This window comes from Schistocerca cancellata, chromosome 1 (genome assembly GCF_023864275.1).
Source record: "Schistocerca cancellata isolate TAMUIC-IGC-003103 chromosome 1, iqSchCanc2.1, whole genome shotgun sequence".
Classification (NCBI taxonomy): domain Eukaryota; kingdom Metazoa; phylum Arthropoda; class Insecta; order Orthoptera; family Acrididae; genus Schistocerca; species Schistocerca cancellata.
Window position 1 is genome coordinate 773,609,348 of NC_064626.1, and position 26,717 is coordinate 773,636,064.

Consider the following 26,717-nt stretch of genomic DNA (forward strand, 5'->3'; position numbering starts at 1 on the left):
TGTTGCGCATTTTGTTATAATTATCTAGCCTTTACGATTTCTCTGTAGACAATAGCGTCAACACAGGTAGTGAAAAGTCATGACGTGCCACTGTTGGTAACCAAACCGAAGTTGCTCTCGAGATAGCCGTCATGTTTAGAGAGGCGACGCAGGGGTGAGTGGCCGACCCGCCGCTTTCTCCGGGGAGGCGACAGCGGCCGTGGTGAACGACCCGGGTGTTCCCGCCGCCTGCCCCCGTTTGCCGCCGGGATGGGGGCCCCCTCCCACGGCAGCCCGGCCGCCGCTATATGAGGCGCCCCCCGCGCTGCCGCCGCCGAGTCATCACCATGTCTGCCGAGGCTACGGCGCTGCTGCTGCTGCTCGCAGCTGCTGCACTATTCGCCGGCGACTACGCCGCGCCGCTGGAAGCCGACTCTGCAGGTGAGCGCCGGCCTCGTGTTGCTCTCGGCTGTGGTGCGCATAGGGTCACTGACAACCAGGTGCTCAGCAGCCAGACACCTGCTTATTCTATGGATTTTGGACTGTCGTTATTGACAGCTTCAGAGAACTTAGGACTTGTACTCGCGTTTTAGCAAGACATCAGCGTCTATATAAACCTGTTCTCTTTACAGTGCGCTGCGGATGTTACTTTTTATTGCGCCCCCAATCTGTAGATATACCTCTATTTGAGGATGGAGCGAATGGAAACTGGTACTTACTTACATACGTATTTGCCGACTACAATTACCACGATGTCGTTGTTGTTGTGGTCTTCAATCCTGAGAATGGTTTGATGCAGCTCTCCATGCTACTCTATCCTGTGCTAGCTTCTTCAGCTCCCCTACGATTTTTACCCTCCACGCTGCTCTCCAGTACTAAATTGGTGATCCCTTGATGCCTCAGAACATGTCCTACCAACCGATCCCTTCTTCTAGTCAAGTTGTGCCACAAACTCCTCCCCAATTCTATTCAATACGTCCTCATTAGTTATGTGATCTACCCATCTAATCTTTAGCAATCTTCTGTAGCACCACATTTCAAAAGCTTCTATTCTCTTCTTGTCCAAACTATTTATCGTCCACGTTTCACTTCCATGCATGGCTACACTCCATACAAATACTTTCAGAAACGACTTCCTGACACTTAAATCTGTACTCCCTGTTAACAAATTTCTCTTCTTCAGAAACGCTTTCCTTGCCACTGCCAGTCTACATTTTATATTCTCTCTACTTCGACCATCATCAGTTATTTTGCTCCCCAAATAGCAAAACTCCTTTACTACTTTAAGTGTCTCATTTCCTAATCTAATACCCTCAGCATCACCCGATTTAATTCGACTACATTCCATTATCCTCGTTTTGCTTTTGTTGATGTTCATCTTATATCCTCCTTTCAAGACACCATCCATTCCGTTCAACTGCTCTTCCAAGTCCTTTGCTGTCTCTGACAGAATTACAATGTCATTGGCAAACCTCAAAGTTTTTATTTCTTCTCCACGGATTTTAATACCTACTCCGAATTTTTCTTTTGTTTCCTTTACTGCTTGCTCAATATACAAATTGAATATCACCGGGGAGAGGCTACAACCCTGTCTCACTCTCTTCCGAACCACTGCTTCCCTTTCATGTCCCTCGACTCTTATAACTGCCATCTGGTTTCTGTACAAATTGTAAATAGCCTTTCGCTCCCTTTTTTTTTACCCCTGCCACCTTCAGAATTTGAAAGAGAGTATTCCAGTCAACATTGTCAAAAGCTTTCTCTAAGTCTACAAACGCTAGAAACGTATGTTTGGCTTTCCTTAATCTATCTTCTAAGTTAAGTCTTAGAGTCAGTATTGCCTCACGTGTTCCAACATTTCTTCGGAATCCAAACTGATCTTCCCCGAGGTCGGCTTCTACCAGTATTTCCATTCGTCTGTAAAGAATTCGCGTTAGTATTTTGCAGCCGTGACTTATTAAACTGATAGTTCGGTAATTTTCACATCTGTCAACACCTGCTTTCTTTGGGATTGGAATTGTTATATTCTTCTTGAGGTCTGAGGGTATTTCGTCTGTCTCATACATCTTGCCCACCAGATGGTAGAGTTTTGTCAGGGCTGGCTTTCCCAAGGCTGTCAGTAGATACGATAGAACTTCAAAAGCCCTACAGGACTGGCGTGGAAGGAGCTGAACGAAAATCAAACAGTCTGGTCTGAGAATTCGATCTTGGAACTCATCATCAGTTTCACGTTACGAAATTACTCTTGACAAATCGTAACAATTTAAAAATTCTGGTTTAGTCCAGTACTATAGAGGAATGGTAAGGCTACGTTACCAGGGAAAGTCTGCTTGTTACAGGTAAAATTCTTCTACTTTTCGACATGACCTCCTTTTATGTAACCATTCGAGGTGGCACAATAGAGCATTGCATTCTCATTGTGGAGGTAGGGGCTCCACTCTCTACCTGACTACCGTAATTTGCGTTTCCCATCATTACTCTAAATGACATACGGTGAATGCAGGGGTAGTTCTTTTGAAAATTACATTGTGTATTTCATTTGTTACAGTTTCCCTACACGAGCTGCCGCTTCACCTCCAACGGCCATGTCGTCACGCGACTTAGATCCTCATCTTGCTTCCTTTCCTTCCTTTTGCACCTGCGCACTTTGTCGAACGGTTTTGCAATAACTAGATTCATCGCTGAAGTATAGTTCTACAACGCCTATGAAATAACCAGCCAGTGACGCCTTAATCTCTTCATTGAAATTGGATAGCTGTGCGACCACGAATACCTTGCATGTGGGAATACCTGCATATCGAATATACACAGTGCCAAAACTGGTAAACAGGACGGATACTCGAATAATTCGTACATCAAATTCACCAGTTTTCCCAATGACAAAGCACGTTTTTAAGCTTATGAGTAGTTCTGATTTTTTTTTCTTTTGCAGTGCAGTCCCGGCACGTATCATTTCAAGATCCACAATGTCATGACGATTTGTGTGCTAACCTATTCATCCTTTGGAAGTTAATCAAAAATAACAGTCTTTGATATATTCCAGAAAACACTGCTCACAACTTTTCCAAGAGAAGAAGCCAAATTTTCCTATGCAGTTACAAATAAACGCACAAATACAGCTGTATCCACTTTAAAACTGTGCAAACATTGCAGAGATATTTTCATACTTCCATTTCGCCAACATTAAACGAATGCGGCAACAATATTCCGCATAATGTTTTCATAGTTCATTATTCATGCAGAACGAACTGTATTTTTCTGATATGCCCATCTTTCATGCTGTGCAGCTCAATAATATCTTATATCTTTGTCTGAAGTTTCGGAATGTTGTTCTTGTGGATCAGTTTCGAAAGCGGTGCGTCGTGTTTGAACGCAACCATTCATTTCTGAAATGCTGAAAATGAAGTAGAAAACAAGGAAAGAGAGAGTTAATGATGGTACGATATTCCATTTATCCGTATAACAAACCACACACAACACGAACTTTTTGAAACTGACTATGAACCAAACTATTCCGCTGATCAAGTTGACTGTTGATTTGCGCAATATATATCAACGCGAGGAAAAAATACATCAGTTTTGCCAACCTTATCTCTGTGAGAGTCTGAGAAATTTTTCCCTTGCCTGATAAGTGAAGCTGTCCTGCTGTACAATTCGTAAATAGGACATGGAAAGTTTCATTACTTATATGCGATTATGTGGGATATTTGATTAGACCCCTCAAGGAAGTGATGTGATGAATATTCGCATGTAACAACTGGGATACATTTTCACTATTTTGATTTTTTTTATGTATCCCTAACTACTTCTAACGACTGGAAAATCCTCCGACTGCGCAATAGTAAGAAGAGACAAACAGTGTCCCTAAATTACATCTCCATCCTCCGTGGCTACACTGCGCTTTCATCATGTCATTTTACATTAGTTTGCGTTCAGTTATTTTTAATCCACCGTCAAATAATGTCTCTGTCATAAATGACGTTGAAAACTCATTCACCACTGAATCTAATGTTTTTTTTTCCCACTTCATACAGAGAGGAAGTTAAAACTTCATTGTAAGAGTAAACATTAACACGGTAGGTATAGTCGCTGATGAGTTGTTATCAGGATTGGTATGTCTCGAAAGCAATGCAATGTGTGGAATGTAACTCCTACTTGAATATTTCCTTTTTTATTATTTGAAAGAGTCTTATGAAATAGGAACCTTGTTCCGTACACTGGTGTAATTTCTTTAATATGAAATCTTAGTTGCAGACCATGGTTCAGCGACTGATGTTATCAGCAGAGAAAGATCCATACAGCAGTACAATAGATGGAATGTGGCTCGTACAGAATATTTCTTTTGTTTATTTTATTAATCAAAAGAGTCGCATGAAAAAGGATCCTTGTTTCACACCCTGTTACAGTTTCCTTAACAAGAAATATTAGTAGTCAATCAAGGTTCAGCATTTAATGTCACTCTGAGCTTTGATCACAGCTGGAGCTACAATTCGATATTTGTCGCCTGTTGATACGAGCACAGAGGGGACTACATGGTGTTATAATAGCGTGTTCTCCGGCAGTTGCATAGGCGACACAGAAATGCTGTTCCATAAAAGTCGCTCCTCGACATCCAGCACCGAGGAGAATGTGCAAGTCGTACAGAAAATCTTCCCACGAAGTCTGCAGAAACCAACACGCCGAGCATCTAGAGAAAGTGGTTTAACGAGACACACGACTCAAACCACTCGGAAAGGGGATTAAATTTCAGTCTTCCCGTCACAGCGCCACATGTAGCTTTTTCTCTTACCTTGATGTTGTGGTCGACTTCTTCTGCTAGCGAGTGCAGCAGAGCCTTTGTATGTTAGCTAGGAATATTCTTCATACCCATGAAAGATAACTGTTCTCCCACACATCGTCACCGTCTCAGCAGGTGTTCCACAGAGTATAATACCTTGTAATAGGACGTAATGCTCATGCAGACTTGAAAACTGAGCAATGGCCTGAACTGATTTCTGAAATGGCACTTCCTGAAATACACCGACCTAGGCAAGGAATTCAGTACTTTAGTTTACAAGCAAAATTCAATGGGGAGAACGTTATCGTTAGCCTGTTACGTCATCGTACAGGACTGTACCAGTTCCGATCTCGTACCACGTGAACAAACGTTACCAGATACTCGACCGAAATTCTTCTGTGCCAGACTACCCATCTTGAGATTTATACATACAAGCGCAGATGCAAAGAATCAACATCTGATGATATAAAGTCTCTGCAGAACGACTCAACGAAAGAATGAACTGAGTTCGAACAGAGCGTGATTCTGTGCATCCATCATGTTGGTTCATATGACACCGTTATTTCGTGAAACAGTTGGAGGAAAGTTGAAAGGAGTGCTTTATCGTGAAACTTGATGTGACGACCAGATCGGTTGTATTGATCTGGTGGATACCTACAGATGGCGTTGACTTGAGAATGTTGTACAGTTTAACATGCGATGCAAACCACTGTGAAGCTTCGATTTCTTTTATTTACTTCACTCTGTTTTGATACAAAACTTACGAAGTTTTCCGATTTATATCTTTGTTTATGGTCAAGGGCCTGCACAGGCCAAATTTGTAACACCGCTGGATGTATTGTAAATTTTTAAATTGCGTATCAATGCGCGAAACCCATTAGAACAAGCAATCTCAACATAAGCTGAACAGAAAGAAAGAAACGATTTAATACGTCAGGAGATTTCAATTTACGCGTGTACATGTGCCTAATGGTTATCAGTATTTTAGGAAACTTTTTTATTGAATAACGCACGAAGTTCCTTTTGTTCACGGCACTTCACCTGATTACCTCCTGCTGTGATTGTTTATTCTGTGCGTCAGGATGACTTCCACAATAAAAATTATTAGTAAATAATTTTTTAACGGGCAAGGAGTATATAGGATATCTCAACTGAAAAATAGAACTTGGAGAGCGATTCAAGTAGAACAAATCAGGCATCTGTTCGCGTGTAATGACAGTAGAGGTCTTCTTCGATTTCTGTCTTATTCCGGACTGTAGACGATGCAGTTTTCACATTTTCAATGTGATGATGATGAATTTATACTTCTCTTTCCATTTTGGCCTTTGTCTGAAATATAGGCTAGTTATAATTACACTTTTCCTTCTTCAGAAGGCCCCCATGAAAAACGAATGGTTGTAGGACGATGAAACATTTCGGAAACGTCGGTAAGGACACCCGGCCGGTGTGGGCGAGCGGTTCTAGGCGCTTCAGTCTGCGATCGCTCCGGTCGCAGGTTCGAATCCTGCCTCGGGCATGGATGTTTGTGATGTCCTTAGGTTAGTTAGGTTTAAGTAGTTCCAAGTTCTAGGGGACTGATGTCCTCAGAAGTTACGTCCCATAGTGCTCAGAGCCAGCCGGTAAGGACACGCGGAAGAGAATTATCGAATAAACAATTGAAAGAAATACATTTTAATTTCCACACGAGTGGGTAACATTTGTTAATTACGTACCACGTTTGCTTTACACGTTACAGGCGTTGCTCAATCTGACGACCATCTGCATCGACGACAACGTGGAGCCGCACTAGAGGTACCATTTCCCAGTTGTTCGCAGCACTTGTCGAAAGCTGTCCTGACACAGCTCGTGGATCGCTTGAAGATCGCACATTGCGTCCAGCGTTCTCAACCGTGGCAACAGCAACTTCCTCAGCAGTTTTTGCTGCAGTTGGCCGTTAGATTATTCCAGAGGCAACTCCCAAATCGCCACTTAATTATAACTTCCGAAACGTGTTCTTAAACCCCGTTGCGGAAAGAATACACGCGAATAGCAGCAGCACTATTGCTGTTGTTTTGATAAAACAACTGTGCGAGTAAATCCACGCTCATCTATGTCGACTGCAACTATAATGCGCGCTGCTGCCTGTGTTTCAACCCTAAGTGCTGTACGGCCACCGCACCAAGTCATGACACTATCGCTGCCAATAACGCAAATCCTACAGCGCACATTCTGAAAATCATTCCTATAAAGTTGGGTTCCTGTACCGTAAATAGTTTTCCGTCAACACTGGCTGAAGTAGTGAGAGTTAAATAGTAACTACTCTGTATACGGTTAGTGTACTCTGCCGAAGTCAAGTCAGTTCTTCTCCTTATCAAATCACACATTGTTTTTGTTAACAGAAGCAAATTCTAGTCCTGTGTGTTGTTATCGTTATTCTTGTTGTTTTCCTTGTTATTTTGATTTTGGCATGCCGCGGTATCATGATTTATTGTTTTCTTTCAATAAGTTTCGTATATATTTATTTGCTCGATCAATTTCGTTTCCGTGTATTTGATTAATTTCTATAGCACTCCGTTCCTGACAAAAGTGTTGAACTGAGTAAAGATTAAATAAACTAAACATAATACAGTCGGATAGTTTCTCTTCGTAGCCGCCCAGATCTCGTTAAGCCACACGTGTCAATGTCACACGTGTGTCCGAGGGCGTCGTATATTGACCGACTCTATGCCGCGTCACTCCGATACGGACGTCATCTCATTAGCTTATCGTGCGTTCGCTGTCGTTCAGCTGTCTCTGGAAAACTGTGTCTGATATTAGCAAGGTCAACGTGGCTAACGTTTGCGGCAGTATTGTTCTGTATGTGCTGCACGGTCTCATTTTTTTTATTTCCAGTCATAACTGACTAACAACGTGACACTGGCCGTGGTGGTGGGAACGTTGGAGGGTCATTCCACGAATTCAAAGGTCCACGACTAGAACGCTGTAGATTGTGGTTCTGAGATATCACATTGCATACAACGGAACCTCTAAAAGACTAAACTCCTCCCGCACAGACCGCCAAGGGTACCGACTGGCCGCCGTGTCATCCTCAGCCCACAGGCGTCACTGAATGCGGATTTGGAGGGGCATATGGTCAGCACACCGCTGTCCAGGCCGTATGTCAGTTTCCGAGACCGGAGCCGCTACTTCTCAATCAAGTAGCTCCTCAGTTTGCCTCGCAAGGGCTGAGTGCACCCCGCTTGCCAACAGCGCTCGGTGGACCGGATGGTCACCCATCCAAGTGAAAGTCCAGCCCGACAACGCTTAACTTCGGTGATCTGACGGGAACAGGTGTTACCACTGCGGCAAGGCCGTTGGCCAACGGAACCTCTAGGACGAGAAAATTGCATTTCAGTATCATTTAGACAATGATCAGAGCAAAAGAATTTTAACTACACCAAACGTGAAGATAAATTGTACTTCTTCGAAGTGCTGGTCCCAGTAAGTTGTTTAACTTTATTCATTTCGATTACGGGATCGTATTATCACGCGAGCCAGTGGTGGACAATTCGCGGTCACTAAAATGATAGTGAAAGTCCTGTGACAAATTCAGAACTTGTCGGTAGCCTCATAGGGCGAGGACAACGTGGCGGCATCGAGTTTCATTCTCTCCTTTTCTTTCGTCTCCATATTTATCCTAATGAGCACTCGTTGCATGAGCATTCGCTAGTCATTCGAACAAAACAGTTACATGACCTTGGCAAAAAAACAACGTGGAACGCTTCTAATCGTCATCATGGCAATTTATGAGTACAGAGATTAAGTTAGTCCGCAACTACTACGAAAGGAATTTCCAGAATAGAGTCAGAAACCGTGTAGTCCACAAAGGGTTTGCAAGGGTGGTAAGAGGGGGGGGGTTATTCAAGCCACTGTGCTCTAGTTTCAACCCGTATTGTTGTTGTTGTGGTCTTCAGTCCTGAGACTGGTTTGATGCAGCTCTCCATGCTACTCTATCCTGTGCAAGCTTCTTCATCTCCCAGTATCTACTGCAACCTACATCCTTCTGAATCTGCTTAGTGTATTCATCTCTTGGTCTCCCTCTACGATTTTTACCCTCCACACTGCCCTCCAATGCTAAATTTGTGATCCCTTGATGCCTCAAAACATGTCCTACCAACCGATCCCTTCTCCTAGTCAAGTTGTACCACAAACTTCTCTTCTCCCCAATCCTATTCAATACTTCCTCATTAGTTATGTGATCTACCCATCTAATCTTCAGCATTCTTCTGTAGCACCACATTTCGAAAGCTTCTATTCTCTTCTTGCCCAAACTATTTACCGTCCATGTTTCACTTCCATACATGGCTACACTCCATACAAATACTTTCAGAAATGACTTCCTGACACTTAAATCTATACTCGATGTTAACAAATTTCTCTTCTTCAGAAACGCTTTCCTTGCCATTGCCAGTCTACATTTTATATCCTCTCTACTTCGACCATCATCAGTTATTTTACTCCCTAAATAGCAAAACTCCTTTACTACTTTAAGTGTCTCATTTCCTAATCTAATTCCCTCAGCATCACCCGACTTAATTCGACTGCATTCCATTATCCTCGTTTTTATCCTCATCTTATATCTTCCTTTCAAGACACTGTCCATTCCGTTCAACTGCTCTTCCAAGTCCTTTGCTGTCTCTGACAGAATTACAATGTCATCGGCAAACCTCAAAGTTTTTACTTCTTCTCCATGAATTTTAATACCTACTCCGAATTTTTCTTTTGTTTCCTTTACTGCTTGCTCAATATACAGATTGAATAACATCGGGGACAGGCTACAACCCTGTCTTACTCCCTTCCCAACCACTGCTTCCCTTTCATGTCCCTCGACTCTTATAACTGCTATCTGGTTTCTGTACAAATTGTAAATAGCCTTTCGCTCCCTGTATTTTACCCCTGCCACCTTCAGAATTTGAAAGAGAGTATTCCAGTTAACATTGTCAAAAGCTTTCTCTAAGTCTACAAATGCTAGAAACGTAGGTTTGCCTTTTCTTAATCTTTCTTCTAAGATAAGTCGTAAGGTCAGTATTGCCTCACGTGTTCCAACATTTCTACGGAATCCAAACTGATCTTCCCCGTATTATTCGTCATGTTATCACCTACCGCACTACAATGAGAAAATAATTCTCAGAGTACGAATGTGTACTACAAATACACACACACACACACACACACACACACACACACACACACACACTTACAGAGAGAGAGAGAGAGAGAGAGAGAGAGAGAGAGAGAGAGAGAGAGAGGCAGAGAGAGAGAGAGAGAGATTGAAAGAATTTCTGTATGAGATCACGCATTGTGCGAAGGATCTAGTTGCTTTTGGGTTGGCCGGCCGGGATGACCGAGCGGTTCTACGCGCTACAGTCTGGAACCGCAAGACCGCTACGGTCGCAGGTTCGAATCCTGGCTCGGGCATGGATGTGTGTGATCTCCTTAGGTTAGTTAGGTTTAAGTAGTTCTAAGTTCTAGGGGACTGATAACCTCAGAAGTTAAGTCCCATAGTGCTCAGAGGCATTTGAACCATTTTTGCTTTTGGGTCGCTCCATAGAACGATAATGATCATACAGGAATTGTGCTCTTCCGACGTTTATAAGTTGTAAATAATGCTACTGTAAATTCTGGGAAAGATTGTGTTGCAGTTATAAACTCAGACCTGTCTAATTTCGCTTCATTTAAGTATATTGCCATATTGAAAAATTTGCAATTCAAAACTTACTCAGGATACTCTATAAATTTAGGCAATAATCGTCATCAGTAGAAAAGTGAACGTTCAAGTGCAGAGCTCACCGGGATAGCAGACAGAACAAATGGGTCAAAACTGTAACACTTCTTTTACAGCAGCGTGCTTATGTGATAAACTACGGTGATTGTGTGTTCTTGAATGTTGCCTAACAAAGTACGTGTCCTCCAACCCGAAAGCGCCTGACCTAGCGCCAACCATCGCTGTTGATGGTGACCCAGATTTACGATGCAGCGTCAAGGCTGTTCTCACGTCAGCCCTTCTCAGAACGACGACGTGGAACGTGCTTGCGGCCTCTTTGTAACATGACTTCGGGACTCGTTACCCTTGTGCGCCTCTGGTTGCTGTCATTTCCAATGTGGTGACTTCAACTATTGTCCTACCGTATCGGAAGCCTAAAAATCCTTCCGCTTCCGTCATTAATCATCCGTTGTTTGTTCGCGAATTCCGCCACATAACACTTATTTCTTCTTATATTAATTCAGTTGCATCATATACGGTGAAATTATACACATGACTGTATGAGGGCAATGAATATCTTAAGATATGTCTGATGAGGGAACTAGTTATGTCTAATAGCCGACCTGTCGCTATTGATCTGTGCAATAATTCCCAACAATCACTGTTCCCCTGCAGGGCGATGCCTGCGTTTGATAAAGATGTTATTTCTTGATTAACTTCCTTGTAGATTCACACAGATTTACTTTTACATTATTAAACATCCCGTAGCGGTCAGTTCTTCTTCAGGTCACATAATAATTTATAGACAATATTATATAAGAAACTAGCTTCGCGCTCGTTGCTTCGCTCAAGTAGACTTATGGCTTGCAGAAATTTTTGCTTTGATTGTATTTAATCGAATTTTTATGTTGTTAATAATTGCAACACACTTTAGGCTTTTCATGTTAATGAAGGCTGCATAAGCTTGGTCTTTTCCGAATGTACTTCTGATGAAAAAGCGATTCTGATAGCTGGAGTCCAAAGTTTGTGTTAATCATGCCTTTTGCGTTCTTGTGGAGATATTTCCGTAGCAACTTCCATCCCATAACAAATATTTCTTTATATCTAACCGTGTAGTGAAATACCACTTCTCACAAATTTAGTTTTAAAATTTTTTTAATGTAACGAAATATTTTCTAAAAAATTTACAATTGCACTCCATTAGGGGTTGAGTTTCCAGAAACGTTGAAACACATTTCTTTTTATTTCTAAGCCAGAAGTCAAATACCAGTCGTCATAGATGTAGCCTTAAAAATCCTTTCAATAAAACTTTCACCCACTATTCCACCCCCTTAGTGGTTGAGTTTCTAAAAATGCTGAAACGTGCATTTTTATTTTCTGACTGAGAAGCCAACTACCAGTTTTCGTAGTTCTAGCTTCAAAATTCCGTTAATAGCGACTTACTTTCTAAAAGCCTTTAATCCCCTTCTTCATCCCCGAAGGAGTGGAATTACGGACAATCCCTTCTTAAACGATGCCTACAGTATAAGATGCACACTCTCTCTAAACGTCAAGTTTCTGTCCTGAGCTCTTTGGACTGGGCGATGGTGAGAATCAATCTGACTATTTCACCCTCTTAGGGGTTTAGTTTCCAAAAACCGTAACAGAGAAGCCAAATACAAATTTTCATAGATTTATCTTCAAAAATGCTTGCACAGTGAAATATTTCCATAAAATAAAAATAAATAAAAATCTCCGTGTCCCCCAGGGGGTTCAATTTCCAAAAACTGAAACACGTGTTTTTTTATTTGTAAACGAGAAGTCGAATGTTTATAGACGTATCTTTAAAAATGTTTTATTAGTTCTTTAATAATGATTTATTTTCAAAAAACTTTCACCCACTATTCCACTACCACTGGGTAAAATTTCCCAAAATGCTGGAACATGTATTTCTTTATTTCTGACCGAATGCCAATTACTGTAGGTCTAGCTTCAAAACTGTCTTAATAGTGATATTTCTTTAAAAAAACCTTCTTCCCCTACTTCACCCCCTTAGGGTTGCAACTTCGAAAAATCCTCTTTTAAACGACGACTGCAGTATAAGATCCACACCTACTCCAAATTTTATGTTTCTATCCTTATCGATTTGGGCTGGGCTATGAGAGTCAGCCACGGGACATTGCCTTTTATATATAGAGATAATAAGCTGAGCATTATACGTGAAGCTGTTTTACAAAATCTCAATCACTCCATGGTATTATAAATAAAAAAAACTCGCAAAATTACGGATATGTTGTCTGACATGCAGATCTACTATTAGACACTACCCTATTCTACATGCAGTCCTGAAAGAACTATCGTAGAGAAGTTTCTCAAATACCTTAGTCCCGTGAGCAACTACACAAAATCTTACATATTATTTCAGTTATTCTGAAATTCCTATAGCTGTGAACGATATACTCTTGATCAGACTGCAGGTATAATCAGGTGAGGCAGCATTAACAATACGCTGGCTACTGATAATTTAATACACGCAATTTTTTTCTGAATGTTCAACAAATCTAGTGTATTTAGATCAGAGAGTGGTCGCATTATTCGCAGACCTAGCGAAGAAGGCGAATAAATGTTAATGATTCTTATCTCTGGCATTTTCACTCCCGGCCTGTTTCCCCTCTACGGAACCTACCTCACAGAGAACCCGTCAAACCGAGATGTCTAAAAACAGCGCAAGCGCTTTATGCACACCAAGGCTTGGGTGCCTCTGCGGATGTGATAGTTACTGACTTCTTCCCAGCAACAGCCGCCAGTCCTGAACGAATTCTAAATTGCGAAGTCTCCGAATATGTCGCTGAATGTCTGTACGGCTAATTTTCACTCTATCACCTAATGCTTACAGCGCTGTGCACCATAAAACTCATAAGACGTATTTTACGACGACCGTGTCGTAATAAGCACACAAAAATCTTTGTACTGCAGTAGGTGGAAAGAGTGAGAAATATGTGGAGAAGCAGGAGGTTCCAGAGGACTGATCTGTGGCAAGAATGTCTAAAAGATTAGCGCTCAGGACTGTATTGAAGTGACACAGAAAGCAGTCTGTCTGAAAAAACTGTGAGAAGTCTGCAAAGTATCAAAGGATATCTGTCGTCAGTATTCGTACAGTCTTGCTGAGGTCCTAGGTGGAGGAAAATAGACGATTAAAGCGTAGTTTTCGGGTACTGGTCTGACAGTTTCGTTGTTGTGCAGCTCAAGACTGACAAGGATGAATAGCTTGGTATGTGTTGAAACATCGAGCATTACGAAGTGTATTACGCGGTAAGACTCACGCCTTACAAGGCGATAAAAGGCGGGCATGGCCGAGAATTCCCCCGGCTAGCAGTAAGTGGTGATTCCCCGCTCGAGGCTGGGATGGCCAGCTGCCCTTGGAGCGCTGCCCTGTTACGTGTCCTGCGCATCGGCTGCCGCGAGAGTGCGCGTGAGCGTCAGGCGTAGCGTGACGTAGCAGCGAAAGTGCGCTTTCGCCTCGCCGCCTACGCAGAACTGGGGAGTCCCGCAACATATGTCAGAGCGCCCTAGCCCCGTGTCTCCGGTGGCCACATTCAAAACACAGTGCTGTCTTCTTCGACAGGAATAGTGCCAGGATGTCAGTGATGTGCGTGTAGACACGATCGCTTCAAATAGGTTCCCAGAGACTGTTCAACAAAGTTGGGTGAAACCAGGGTCGATGGTGTCTTTATTACCAACAAGGGAATTATTCTAGCTCGAAAAGCTAAAAACCGAATAAAATGACGTTAGAGTGTGGAAATGTGTTTGATGATGAAACCAGTGACAGTTACAACACTGACATGACACTGGCACACAAAACACACGTAACATAAACACATAAAACATGCATTGACGTGAACATAAGTCAAAGATCGCAATTTATGTCTCCTAATGCATGAATGAAATTAAAAGAAGATGTAATTAGAATAGTCCCTGAACAGATATTGTTCTAGAATCCACGTGAAAACCTGTGCTCATCATTGTTAAGTAGTAATATAAATGAATAAGAATGTAATATAAGATATGTAAGCAGTAATTCAAAGTGTTAATATACAACAGTAACAGATCATATAAATTTATAAGTTATAGAGCGCGCCAATCAGTCGTCCTTGTTTTGTAGGTTTTATTACGCAAATACAGATTTCGGCTATCCATGCAACATTTTCTAATCTCCATGCTTGTTAATTCCCTGTTGTTCGGGCGTCAGTCAACAACAGGGGACTAACGTGCATAGAGATTAGAAAATGTTGCATTGATAATGGCTAGGCGCTAGCCGAAATCTGGATTTGCGTAATAAAATCTACAAGAAAAGGACGACTGATTGCTGCGCTCTATAATTTACAAATCACATAACAGTCGATGAGTGCACCCACTTTCCCAATGGAAGGTAACCTGAGTAACAGATCATGCATATTATGCTATATATGCTAGATTAACAAGTGCATTACTCTGAGAAAGTAGCTGTGTCACACAAACATTTTGTTTCAAGGTTAATAACTGGGTTAGTTGTGGCTTGTTATTTCTGCTACAGCGGCATAAGATCTGTGTATAACTTAACTGGAGTACATCGAGGCAGCATATTATTCCAAAGCCATGTAAAATTTTTTTACTAATTAACCAAGTATTAGTAGTTGTTATGTAACAAAACAAACATTAACTCGCATAGCACCCTAACAAACGACCCCAAGCATATATTAGATTACATCTGCATGGACTGAACAAATCTAATTTTCCCGAGGAGAGATGTTCATGCAGATAATACTAAAATGGGTAACACCACACAGGCACACTGGACATGAAGTTCAGTACCAAGTCCCCTTCCCAAGTGGTGTTGGTGAAGGGACATTTATGTCTACTCTTTCCTGTCTTTTTTTCTCTTCTTAAATTATACCATAAATTTACAGTTTTCCACTTCCAAATTCATGTATTTTTCTTTCAAAAATTAAGTTTAATTGCCGTAAGTAAATGAAATATAATACCAAAGAGCAGACAAAAGAACTCCAAGCAGCCCCACCTGCACGTGGTGCTGGCTGGGCAACAGTGCCCGTGGCCTCAACTGCGTAGCATGATTTTGCTGCGCGGTGGTGGGTTATGGCTAAGGGGTCTGTATGAAGTACACGGCTTGCATAAAGTAATAAGATGGCGGGCAACAGCAGTCAAAATAAAGCTCGAAAGAAAAGAAAAAGGTCCCGCAATACACGCAATCTGTCTCAGGTTGCCACGCACAAAGCACAATGCTGTCTTCTTTGACAGAAGTACTGCCAGGATGTCAGTGGTATGTGTGTAGAGATGACAGCTTCGGATAGTTTCCTAGAGGCAGTTCAACGAAGTTGGATGAATCCAGAGTTGATAGCCCCTTATTACTAACAAGGAAAGCACTCTAGCTTGAAAAGCTAAAATCGATTAAAATGACGTTAGAGTTTGGAGATGCGTTTGTTCCTCAATTCAGCAAGTTTACTTACATCTGCATCTAGATGTACACTCCGCAAGTCAAGTAATGGTGTTTAGTGGGTGTACCACTGTCACTCCCCGTCTGTTCTGTTCCATTCGCGAATGGTGCGTGAAAAGAACGATTGATGGTAAGTCTCTGTGTGAGCAAGACTAGTTTTACCATCAGTAGTTCGTGGTCTTATGGACAGCGTTGCTGACTGTCGATGACGAGGCCCCCGTTTCGATTCTCGGCGGTGTTGGAGATTTCCTCCACTCGAGATTCGGTTTGTGTGTAATGATAATTAAATCAAGACCCAAAGCTGTCGACGGGCGTTGATATACATCAACGGGGACAGTTGAAAATGTGCGCCCCAACCGGGACTCGAACCCGAAATCTCCTGCTTACATGCCAGACACTCCATCCATCTGAGCCACCGAGGGCACAGAGGATAGTGCGACTGCAGGGATTTATCCTTGCACGCTCCCCGTGAGACCCACATTCCCAACTTAATGTCCACACACTACATTCGTAGTGCCCCTGCCCACTACACTCATTACTCGCGGCAGACAATCTTACCGACTACCGTAAGAGTTCGGGCAATGCGTGTGCATCCGCACAAAAGAAGAAGGTCAATGGCCGGTTAGCCTTAACTATATGAAGATGGTATCTGTTTTTTCGGACATTTTCAAAAGAACAGATACTATCTTCATATGGTATGTGTGTTGTCCTCCTCTTCCTCATCATCATTATCATCGACGCGGAAGTCGCCGAAGAGGCGACTTGCACCAGCCGGTCTCCTTTCTAATTTTACCTTTGTGGTATTTTCGTGATATGTAGGTAGGAGGAAGCAATATATTGATTGACTTCAGGAACGGGACTGGGTGTTTTTCTGGTCCTCATCATTTCATGATCATCATCATCATCATCGTCATTCGTGACAGTGGCTAGATTGGATTGTGTAAAAATTGGACTGAGTCAAAACTGGGACTTTTTATGGGCGCTGATGACCGCGCAGTTGAGCGCCCTACAAACCAAACATCATCAAACTTGAGGAACGCGTGTTCTAGGAATTTTAGCAGCAAACCACACCGTGGTTTATGGCACCTCTTTTGTAGCGTCTGTCACTGAAGTTTGATGAGCATCTCTGAGGAGTTTTCGCACTTACTGAATGATCCTGTAACAAAACGAGCTGTTCTTTTTTGGATGTTCTATGTTTGCTCTACAGCGCTATCTTATAAGGGTTCCAGACTGAACAGCAATACTCGAATGGTCGAAAGAGGGTTTTGTAAGGTAACTCCTTTATGAGTGGTCACTTCCTGTCGATTATTCCAATGAATCTGTCTGGCATCTACCTTTCCTGCGACTAGTGCTTTTACGCGTGGCAAAGTTTGTGAGTGCTGTGAAAGAGACATAATTCAAAAATTTAAACTACGTTTTTTAAGGCGATTTGTACTCCAGGATTAACCATATGAATTCAAATAACTCTACACAACGACTCCCGCAATGCTGTAAACAATCACGCAAAAGTACACTGATCAGCCAGAAAATTATGACCATTTACCTAATAGCCGGTATGTCCACCTCTGGCACGGATGATACCGGCGACGCGTCGTGACGTGGAAGCAATGAGGCCTCGGTAGGCCGCTAGAGGAAGTTGGCACCACATCTGCACATGCGAGTCACATAATTCCCGTAAATTCCGGGGAAGGGGCGATGAGCTCTGACGCCACATACAGTCACATCCCAGATGTGTTCGAGCTGGTTCAGATTTGGCCAGCACATCAATTGGACCTCACCACTGTGTTGCTCGGACCAGTCCATCACACTCCTTGCCTTATGACATGACGCATAATCTTGTTGAAAAATGCCATAGCCGTCGGAAAACATGATCCTCATGAAGGGGTGTACGTGGTCTGCAGCCAGTGTACGATACTCCTTGACCATCATGGTGTCTTGCACGAACTCCACTGGAGCCACGGATGCCCACCGGCCGGTGTGGCCGTGCGGTTCTAGGCGCTTCAGTCTGGAACCGCGTGACCACTACGGTCGCAGGTTCGAATCCTGCCTCGGGCATGGATGTGTGTGATGTCCTTAGGTTAGTTAGGTTTAAGTAGTTCTAAGTTCTAGGGGACTGATGACCACAGATGTTACGTCCCATAGTGCTCAGAGCCATTTGAACGGATGCCCACATTAATGTTCTCCAGAGTATAATGGAGCCGCCGCAAGCTTGTCTCCGTCCCACAGCACAGGTACCAAGGAGCTGTTCTCCTGGAAGATGAAGGATTCGCGCCCTCCCTTCGGCACGATGAAGAAGGTATAGGGATTTATCAGACCATAAAACGCTCTGCCAGTGCGCCAACGTCCCGTGCCGATGGTCACGTGCCCGTTTCAGTCGTAGTTGCCTATGTTGTGGTGTTAACGTTGGCAAATGCATGCGTCGTCGGCTGCGGAGGCCCATCGTTAGGAGTGTATTGACACACTTGTACTCTGCCCAGCGTTAAAGTCTGATGTTATTTTCCCCACAGTTCTCCTCCGGCCCTGTCTCACCAGCCTGCCCAGCATTAGACTCCCGACACCTGTAATGAGAGGTGGCTGCCCAACACCACACGTCTGAACGTTTCACCGTGGTTTAGCCATGAATTGAAGACACTCACCATAGCACTCCTCGAACATCCGAAAGTCGTGCAGTTTCCGAAATGCCCGTGCCGAGCTTCCAGGCCATCAACATCTGCCTTCGATCAAACTCAGATAAATTGCGCACCTTCCACTTTCTACATATGGACAGCACTCTACTGATAGTCCATGCACCGTGCGTGAGTCTGACTACCAGTCATTCCTCGCCAGATGACGCTGCCACCGCCTGGGTGGATGCGGATTTATATCAACAGTGGGTCGGTGGTCATAATGTTCTGGCTAGTCAAAAATGGACTCCTACCACCACAAAAAGCGACTCGTTGCAATCAGCTCTGAAGACCGTAATGGGATTGTATTACAGAACATTTGGAGGTGATTTGCGCAATAACTTTCTACCACTTTGAGGAACACGATGAACAGCTTTTCTCTGTGCCAGTACGCAACTTACATTAGCGGTGGAACGTAAGTTGCTACGGTCACGTGGCTAGTTTCAGGTCGTCGCAGGAAGGCCTTATCGCCCGTCCGTCCGCCTTTCCATGAAGGATAACCCTGGGAAATACCCTCTCATCAGCGTTTTGCGCAAGTCTTGTCAGTTAGACGGGATAATGTCAAGAAGCACCTGTCCTTTCTAGTTTGTATGCAAAGTGACCTATTTAAGTCAGAACAAAGAAGACCGATTACATCGACATACTAGTACAAGCAACCACTTGTCAAAGTGCGTAACAGGTTTTACATTCCTTGGCGGTACCAAGTCACTTTTTCGTACAGAAACACGCTATATTAGCGTACACGAAGCCATTGTCGAATAGCTTCTAAAGTCTCAGTGTTTTACTCGTCCCAGTCTAAAAATGTCGTAATAATTCTTCCACATAGTGGCCTGTCATCCCAAATGTAAGAGGATAACACATAGATTAGTTTGTATTTTCCTTAAGTTTCAAATGTGGGTCATGAAGGAAGTATTCAAATGGTTCAAATGGCTCTGAGCACTATGGGACTTAACATCTAAGGTCATCAGTCCCCTAGAACTTAGAACTACTTAAACCTAACTAACCTAAGGACATCACACACATCCATGCCCGAGGCAGGATTCGAACCTGCGACCGTAGTGGTCGCGCGGTTCCAGACTGAAGCGCCTAGAACCGCTCGGCCAGAAGGAAGTATTCCGCGAGGTATACATGTTGTTAGGTTTCTAGTCCATCTCGATGCTGCAATGGTGGAACTGAATATTTCTCTGAGTTCAATCAACACGCCAGTCAAGATATTGTAAATCTCCACCTTTGATAAATACGCAGAACTAAAAATCAAGTAGTGTCCGGTCTGGATCCATCTCGTTCTATCTACTGAGAAAGAAATCAGCCACTGGCATAATGCCAGTCTTCATTAAGGTAGGGCAGTCATAGTGGAAGCGTTTTTGATTATATTGATCAACTTCGTGTAATAAAAAAATTTCCATGATATAAATGTTCACTGATATGATGACCCTTCTCTGCTGAACACAGACAGAGCTTAATTCACAAAATAAGCAAGTTTTGGGCTGTCATGAATGTGTTCCGAGGACTGTGCAGGTTTTCGGTGCCTCAAATGCAACTTTCGTGAGCACTCATTTGCAATGTAACTAGAAAACTCACTTATCACTGCAGATAGTGTTTCCAGTAAACTCAATTTCGTCATCCAAATGATTTGAAACATCGTCACAATTCTGCGTACGAGCTATTTCATGTGACCTTTAGTGATCATATCATCAAACATGAAATGCCAAGCTCAAGAAGTGAATGCAGGTTCGATTTTGAATGATTGTTAATGAAACTTCCCTCGGTTGCTCAACGAAAACGTATGGCATTCGTGAACGCCCTGAGAATTTGTTATGACGCAATGAACAACTGATGTCAACTAATCGCTTGTGTCATTCGTAAGTGATCTCTGCTACGTGTGACGCGACTTCGAGTATTCTTTTAGATTAGATTAGGTATAGTTCTTTTTCCCATATCATTGGGAGGAGATCTTCAAGGATGTAGATCGTGCTGTAAAACAATAGATTGTTATTATTTTCGAATATTCCCTTTTAAGAAAGCGTTTGAACTGGAGCAGTCACAATTTTGTCTTGTTCTTTCGTTCTTCCCAAATTTCCTTCATACGCTGGTTGTGTGCTTTCGTGCGCTCTTCCGACCATTTATTTCTTTTTCTCTTTTCCTTGTGTTTTTATTTAAGTGCATGTTTTGTAATGTTTCTGCTCTTAATTGATTATGTTTCCTTGCCTGATTCCCATTTCTTCAGTATCCTTTGCTGTTCAATGAACCATTTTGTCTTCTTTTAACTAGTATTTGTTGTCCGGAAGATTTGTCTTACGAGCTTGTTCCTGCTCATCCAGCGGATACGCCAATAAAATGTCATCCTTTTTCTAATGATGCCCGTTAATGTTTCTGTGTTTGCAAATCTCTCTCGACGTCTCCTTATCCAAATTCCTACACGAAAAACTGATCCGAATATTTTCCAGAATTTTTCTTTTCTGTTCTGGATCTGTCTTATTTGTGTGTGGTCATTTATTAACATAGTTTCTGCAACGTAGAAAGCTTTTCAAAATATATTTTTTCTGCGGGGGCTCGCAGTTAGAAGTGAGCGAAGATACATGGCTAAAAATTGACAATTATTTTTCATGTTTGTTTGTAGTGATCCGTCGGGTCGTCGGAAGTGTAGATTAGGTTCTTTTTGTTAAAGTGTTGTTCAGTTTCTTTAGGCCAGTATACATCACACCTTAGTTTTTCTCTTCGTTTTTTTCTGTAAGGTTCAACTGTAATCTGTATTGGCAGGAGATGGTGAACCGACACAACAAATCGTTCCTTGTTCGTACGTTGAGCATTTCTTTCGTATTTTTATTGGCTATAGCAACGTCGTCTATCTGGAACTCGTATAAGTGGCGTTTTGAAATTTCCGTGTTTTAAGTTTATTTCCGGGTTTAGAGAATTGTGTGGACATGATTTCCTGAATTTCTTCTCTTTGTCGTATCTGTGATGGATTTGTGCACAGCAAACGCTGTGACAATTTGTTTGGGTCCTTTGTTCAGCTGTACTGCATGTTTTGCTTTATAGATTCTGAAGTATTATGAATGAAAATGATTCACACCGGTAAACCGCGTTTCTTGTATCGCAAGGATTTTTATGTGGAATTTTTCCATAGTGTTTGTTTGTTTTTACCTATTTTGGATTTTTTTGTTTAGCTTTTACCATCTACTTTTTTCATTTTGGAAATTTTGGGGCAGCTCTGACTTTTCTGCTCATGATGTTCCTTGTCCTCTAGAATACGATGACAAATTCGGTGTCAAAATTAATCCCTGGGGTTTTGGAATTATTTCCTATTGTTCCATAAGGCATATTAAAGTTCGAAATTAGTTTTGTGATGATCGTGCAAGATCACATGTTTACGACGTTACTGTTGAGATCAGAAAGCGCATGTAGCAGCCGCACCAAGTAGGTGAACAGACGCTGACCACTAACCAACTGATTCCAGAACAGACACTAGTGGCTTTAGGCGTTTCTTTCGTTTGAGCCATAAAAGCTGGGCTACCTCACCCAGGCCATGTGAGCCAAGGTTGTTTGTCGAGATGTTACTGCCCCCCCCCCCTTCCCCCTTTCCTGTCTCAACTGGGCTTTGTATCGGCTGTGGCGGAGTTGAAGAATACATTATGTATACAGGGTACTTCTGTGTATTTTAGACAAACGTCTAGAATTGGTAGATCAAGCTATGGGGAACAACTTTTATTGGCGACAAAATGTTCGCTAACGCTTCTCAACATCATCCTTTAGCATTCGGTGACTCTGGGACCACAGAGTTGATTCCACGAACACAAAATTCCCAAGATTGGCTTTAGTTTACAGAAGCTCTAAATTCGGCGTGGATTTCAATGCGAGATGCTTGTAAGAGTTTCCAACAACCTGGCAGAAAATCTAAATAGATTTCAGTCGCATGTGAAGTATACTGGCAGCAAGACATAATCAATGCCTTCTCTGCGGAATGGCAATGGAAATCCTGTCGATGACAGTGCTGCTAAAGCAGGGTTACTAAACACACCCTTCCGAAATTCCTTCACCAAACAAGACGAAGTAAATATTCTAGAATTCGAATCAAGAACAGCTGCCAACACAAGTAACTTAGAAGCAAATATCCTCGAAGTAGTGAAACAACTTAAATCAGTTAATTAAATCAGGTCTTCCGGTCCAGACTGTATACCAATTGGTTTCTTTCAGAGCATACTGATGCAATAGCTCCAAACTTAATAATCATTTACAACAGCTCGTTCGACGAAAGATTCGTATTCAAAGACTGGAAAGTTGCACAGGTCACACCAGTACTCAAGAAAGGCAAAAGGAATAGCCCACTAAATTACAAGACCATATCATTAACGGCGATATGCAGCAGGATTTTGGAATAAATATTGTGTTCGAACATTGTGAATTACCTCGAAGAGAACGGTCTATTGCCACACTGTCAACACAGATTTAGAAAACGTTGTTCTTGTGAAACACAACTAGCTTTTTACTAATATGAAGTATTGAGTGTTATCCAGAAGGTATTTCAAATTGATTCCGTATTTGTAGATTTCCAGAATGCTTTTGATACCGAATCACACAAGCGACTTGTAATAAAATTGCATGCTTATGGAATATTGTTTCAGACGCGCGATAGGTTTCGTGATTTCCAGTCAGGGAGGTCAGAGTTCGTAGTAACTGACGGAAAGTCACCGAGTAAAACAGAATTGATTTCTGGCGTTCTTCAATGTAGTGTTATAGGCCCTCTGTTGTTGATTTAGGAGAAAATCTGAGCAGCCGTCTTAGGTTGTATGCAGATTATGCTGTTGCTTATCTCCAGTAAAGTTATCAGAAGATAAAACAAATTGCGAAACGATTTAAAAAAAAAAAGATATTTGAATCGTGCGAGAATTGGCAATTGACCTAAAATAATGAAAAGTGTGAGGTCATCCACTTGAGTGCTAAAACAATCTGCTACACTTCGGTTACGCGATGACTCAATAAAATCTAAAAGTCGTGAATTCAGTTAAATAACTAGGAATGACGAGTACAAACAACACAAATTGGAAAGCACAAACTGTAAATGCTGTGGGGGAGAGGAACCAAAGGCTGCATTTTATTGGATGAACGATTAAAAGATGCAAGATGTAAAGAGACTGCCTACACTACTCTTGTCCGTCCTCTTCTGGACTGCTGCTGCGCGGTGTGGGATCCTTACCTGATAGAATTAACGGAGTAAATCGAGAAATTTCAAAGAAGGCAGCAGTTTGTGCATTATCGAAAAACAGGGGAGAAAGTGTTACAGACATGATGCAGGATTTGGGGTACATCATCAAAACAATGGCGTTTCTCGTTGCGGCGCGATCTTCTCATGAAATTTCAATCACCAATTTTCTCCTCCGAACGCGAAAATACTTTGTTGACGGTGACCTATTCGCGGGAAAACAACCATCATAATAAAAGAAGGGAAATCAGATCTCGCACGGAATGAAACAGGTGTTCTTTTTTCCGCGCGCTATTCGAGAGTGGAATAATAAAGAATTATTGTGAAGGTGGTTCGATGAACCCTCTGGCAGGACTTTAAGTTTGTTTTGCAGAATATCCATGTAAATGCAACTGTAGATTTCGTCAAATTAGCAGGGTCTACTAACCAGGTATTGCCGTGTATTACCTACAACAGTAAATTGGAAGAGTGGTTTTCAACAAGAAATCCTTAAAAATTTGTGTCTCTATGTGGATAAAATTATTTTATTTATTTATTTATTTATGCATTTATTTTACCGGCAAGATTAGGGCCTTCAGGCCCTCTCTTACACCTAACCAGGCATACTCAGATTGGACAAATTTCAGTTTCTACAGAACATTAGGGACATATAACATGTTATACAGTATTAATGTTACAGAAAAAAATAGAGATTATAAAAGTAGTACAATGATAATTATAACAATCAAAAAATAATTATAACAATCAATAATAATAATAATAATAATAGTAATGACTATGTATATGAAAGTAAACATATTTTTCTTTTATGAATGTCAGTCCTATTGCTAGTTGGGAATTTTCTCGTTATATTCTTGCAGCTTGTGAGTTATTCTCATCGAGCAGAGACATAAGGCGATAGAATGGGGTGAAAGAGATATAGAGATTTAGAGATTTAGAAGTGAATCAGAAACTTCAATTTTACACAACCTTCCGCCTTTCATTTGAAGCAGACGACTGGATGATAGGCAACACACGGCATACGAACGCCACAGAGTGCCTACACTCTGCCGTCTCTCAGGGGCATAACCAGCCTTAAACAACGCATAATGTCGCGTCGCTGGGATTCGTCAGCGAACATTTTGTGTTTAACAAAAGCTGTTTCCAATGACGTGATATATCACAAAAAGATGTTTCTTGCAAAGACTTTGAAACACCCTGTATATGCAAAAAAGAGATATGCTAATGTTCCTTCCACAGACCGCAAATGAAATTGTCCTTATGGATGCGGAACAAGACAAAAATCTTAAACAAATTTTAATTTGAGAGGTAAGAAACTTATCACAAAATAAGTAAATGGAGGTGCATAAGACAATTCTTAGACTTTTGTAGCCACACACCATAAAAGAGAAATTCAATTTACGCTGATCACTTTACTGCACAACATTATATGGTTTTGTGGAGTGTAGCTGTAGATGTTGATGTAGAAGATGAGGTGTGCAGAAGTCAGATTTTATATAACTTCACATTATTCGGTATTATTAGTAACATATAAGTTAACTGAGATACGTTAATGGTGTATGTGTTGGCTGTCATTAAATCCTTTAGGCTTCTATTAAACTGCAGTTTACTCGTATTAGTAGCTAAACATTTCGTGGCTGGTGGAAAGTTATGGAATATGTTTGTTCCTGAATAATGGACACTTTTTGGACCAAAGTAAATGTCTTTAAATCTCTTTGTAGCGTATTCTTATTCTTCTGATTATTATTATCGAATCCACGAGCTGAGTTATCGTTTATAAAAGTAGATAATCATAACAAATTTAATTCAGGAGTAAACATATTGGAATGCAGTAACTAGCACCGCCTTTTTGTTGAATTGGCCTCAGCAGGACGTTCCTGAGTTCACACTGCAAATAATTCATACTGTATCCTTTAGGACCCGCAAAACTTTAATTAGGCTTGATAAAGTGACCCAAAAAAGGCACGATATTGTGGAATGAAAATAAATGAAGTATGCTAGTTTTTTTATATCACCTATGTTGGACAACAACCGCATTACAAATAAAGATTTGTTTCGGTACTTCAGAAGTTCTGTGGTATTCTGCTTCCACTTGATTTTACTGTAAAATTGTAATCCGAGGAATTAAACTCTGTCAGCCTCTTCTGTGTGATTGTCGACATATTTTAAGCACATACTGAAAGGAAATATCTTACAACTGAACTGTGTATAATGTGTTTTTTCAGGATTTAGTGACAGAGAATTCGAACCAAAACACATGTGTGGAACTAGTGGGAACAGGTATTACGACACTTACAGCTGTATCTTAACGCTACATGAGTCAGAATTTTCTGTAGTTTCCCAAAGAATGACACTACAATCAATACAGTGAATCATCATGTTAGGTGTAAGTTCAACAGCAGACCTGTGAAGCGCCTGCTGAAGAACCATGTATGTAAATTGATATAAAATAGACTTCGCTAAGCTGATACGAAAATTTCACCCACAATGGATTCTTAAGCGAGACTATCGTAACAGCTATTGCACGATGTATGATACATTTCATACCATCCCTTTTTCTGAAACGAAAATAAAGAAGGGAATATCCCGCCACAGCGTTCAGCTTCTTTAAGTCAAGGCTGGCCTACACCGTTGTTAGTATTCAGAAGTGTAAAGGCAATAGAAAACGAGGCAGTGTCGTCTGACAGACACAGACACTGCTGGCGCCAGTTGGCTTTCGGAAGGCCAGTAAATCTTCGGCGATGGGGCGCTACTGTTCGCGTGCAACGCGATGATGGTTATTAAAATAAAACGTTTAGTCGGGAAAATTGATAGATCCACTACCAGCAAGGGTGGTAAATTACGGCGGATACGAGACAAATCGCTGAGAAATCCCGACAAAAAAGAGTGAAGTAAGCGGCGAATAAATT

At 41.7% G+C, this 26,717-nt stretch overlaps 1 protein-coding gene across 1 annotated transcript in view; it reads left to right on the top strand.

Moving 5' to 3' along the window:
* Positions 1-321: 321 nt before the first annotated feature.
* The window catches only part of LOC126162249 (U-scoloptoxin(19)-Sm1a), a 58,593-nt gene continuing 32,197 nt past the window's right edge, over positions 322-26,717 (top strand). The window contains exon 1 of the mRNA XM_049918632.1: positions 322-420. Coding sequence (XP_049774589.1) covers positions 327-420 — 94 coding nt within the window. The 5' untranslated portion in view covers positions 322-326. The remainder of the gene's footprint in view (positions 421-26,717) is intronic.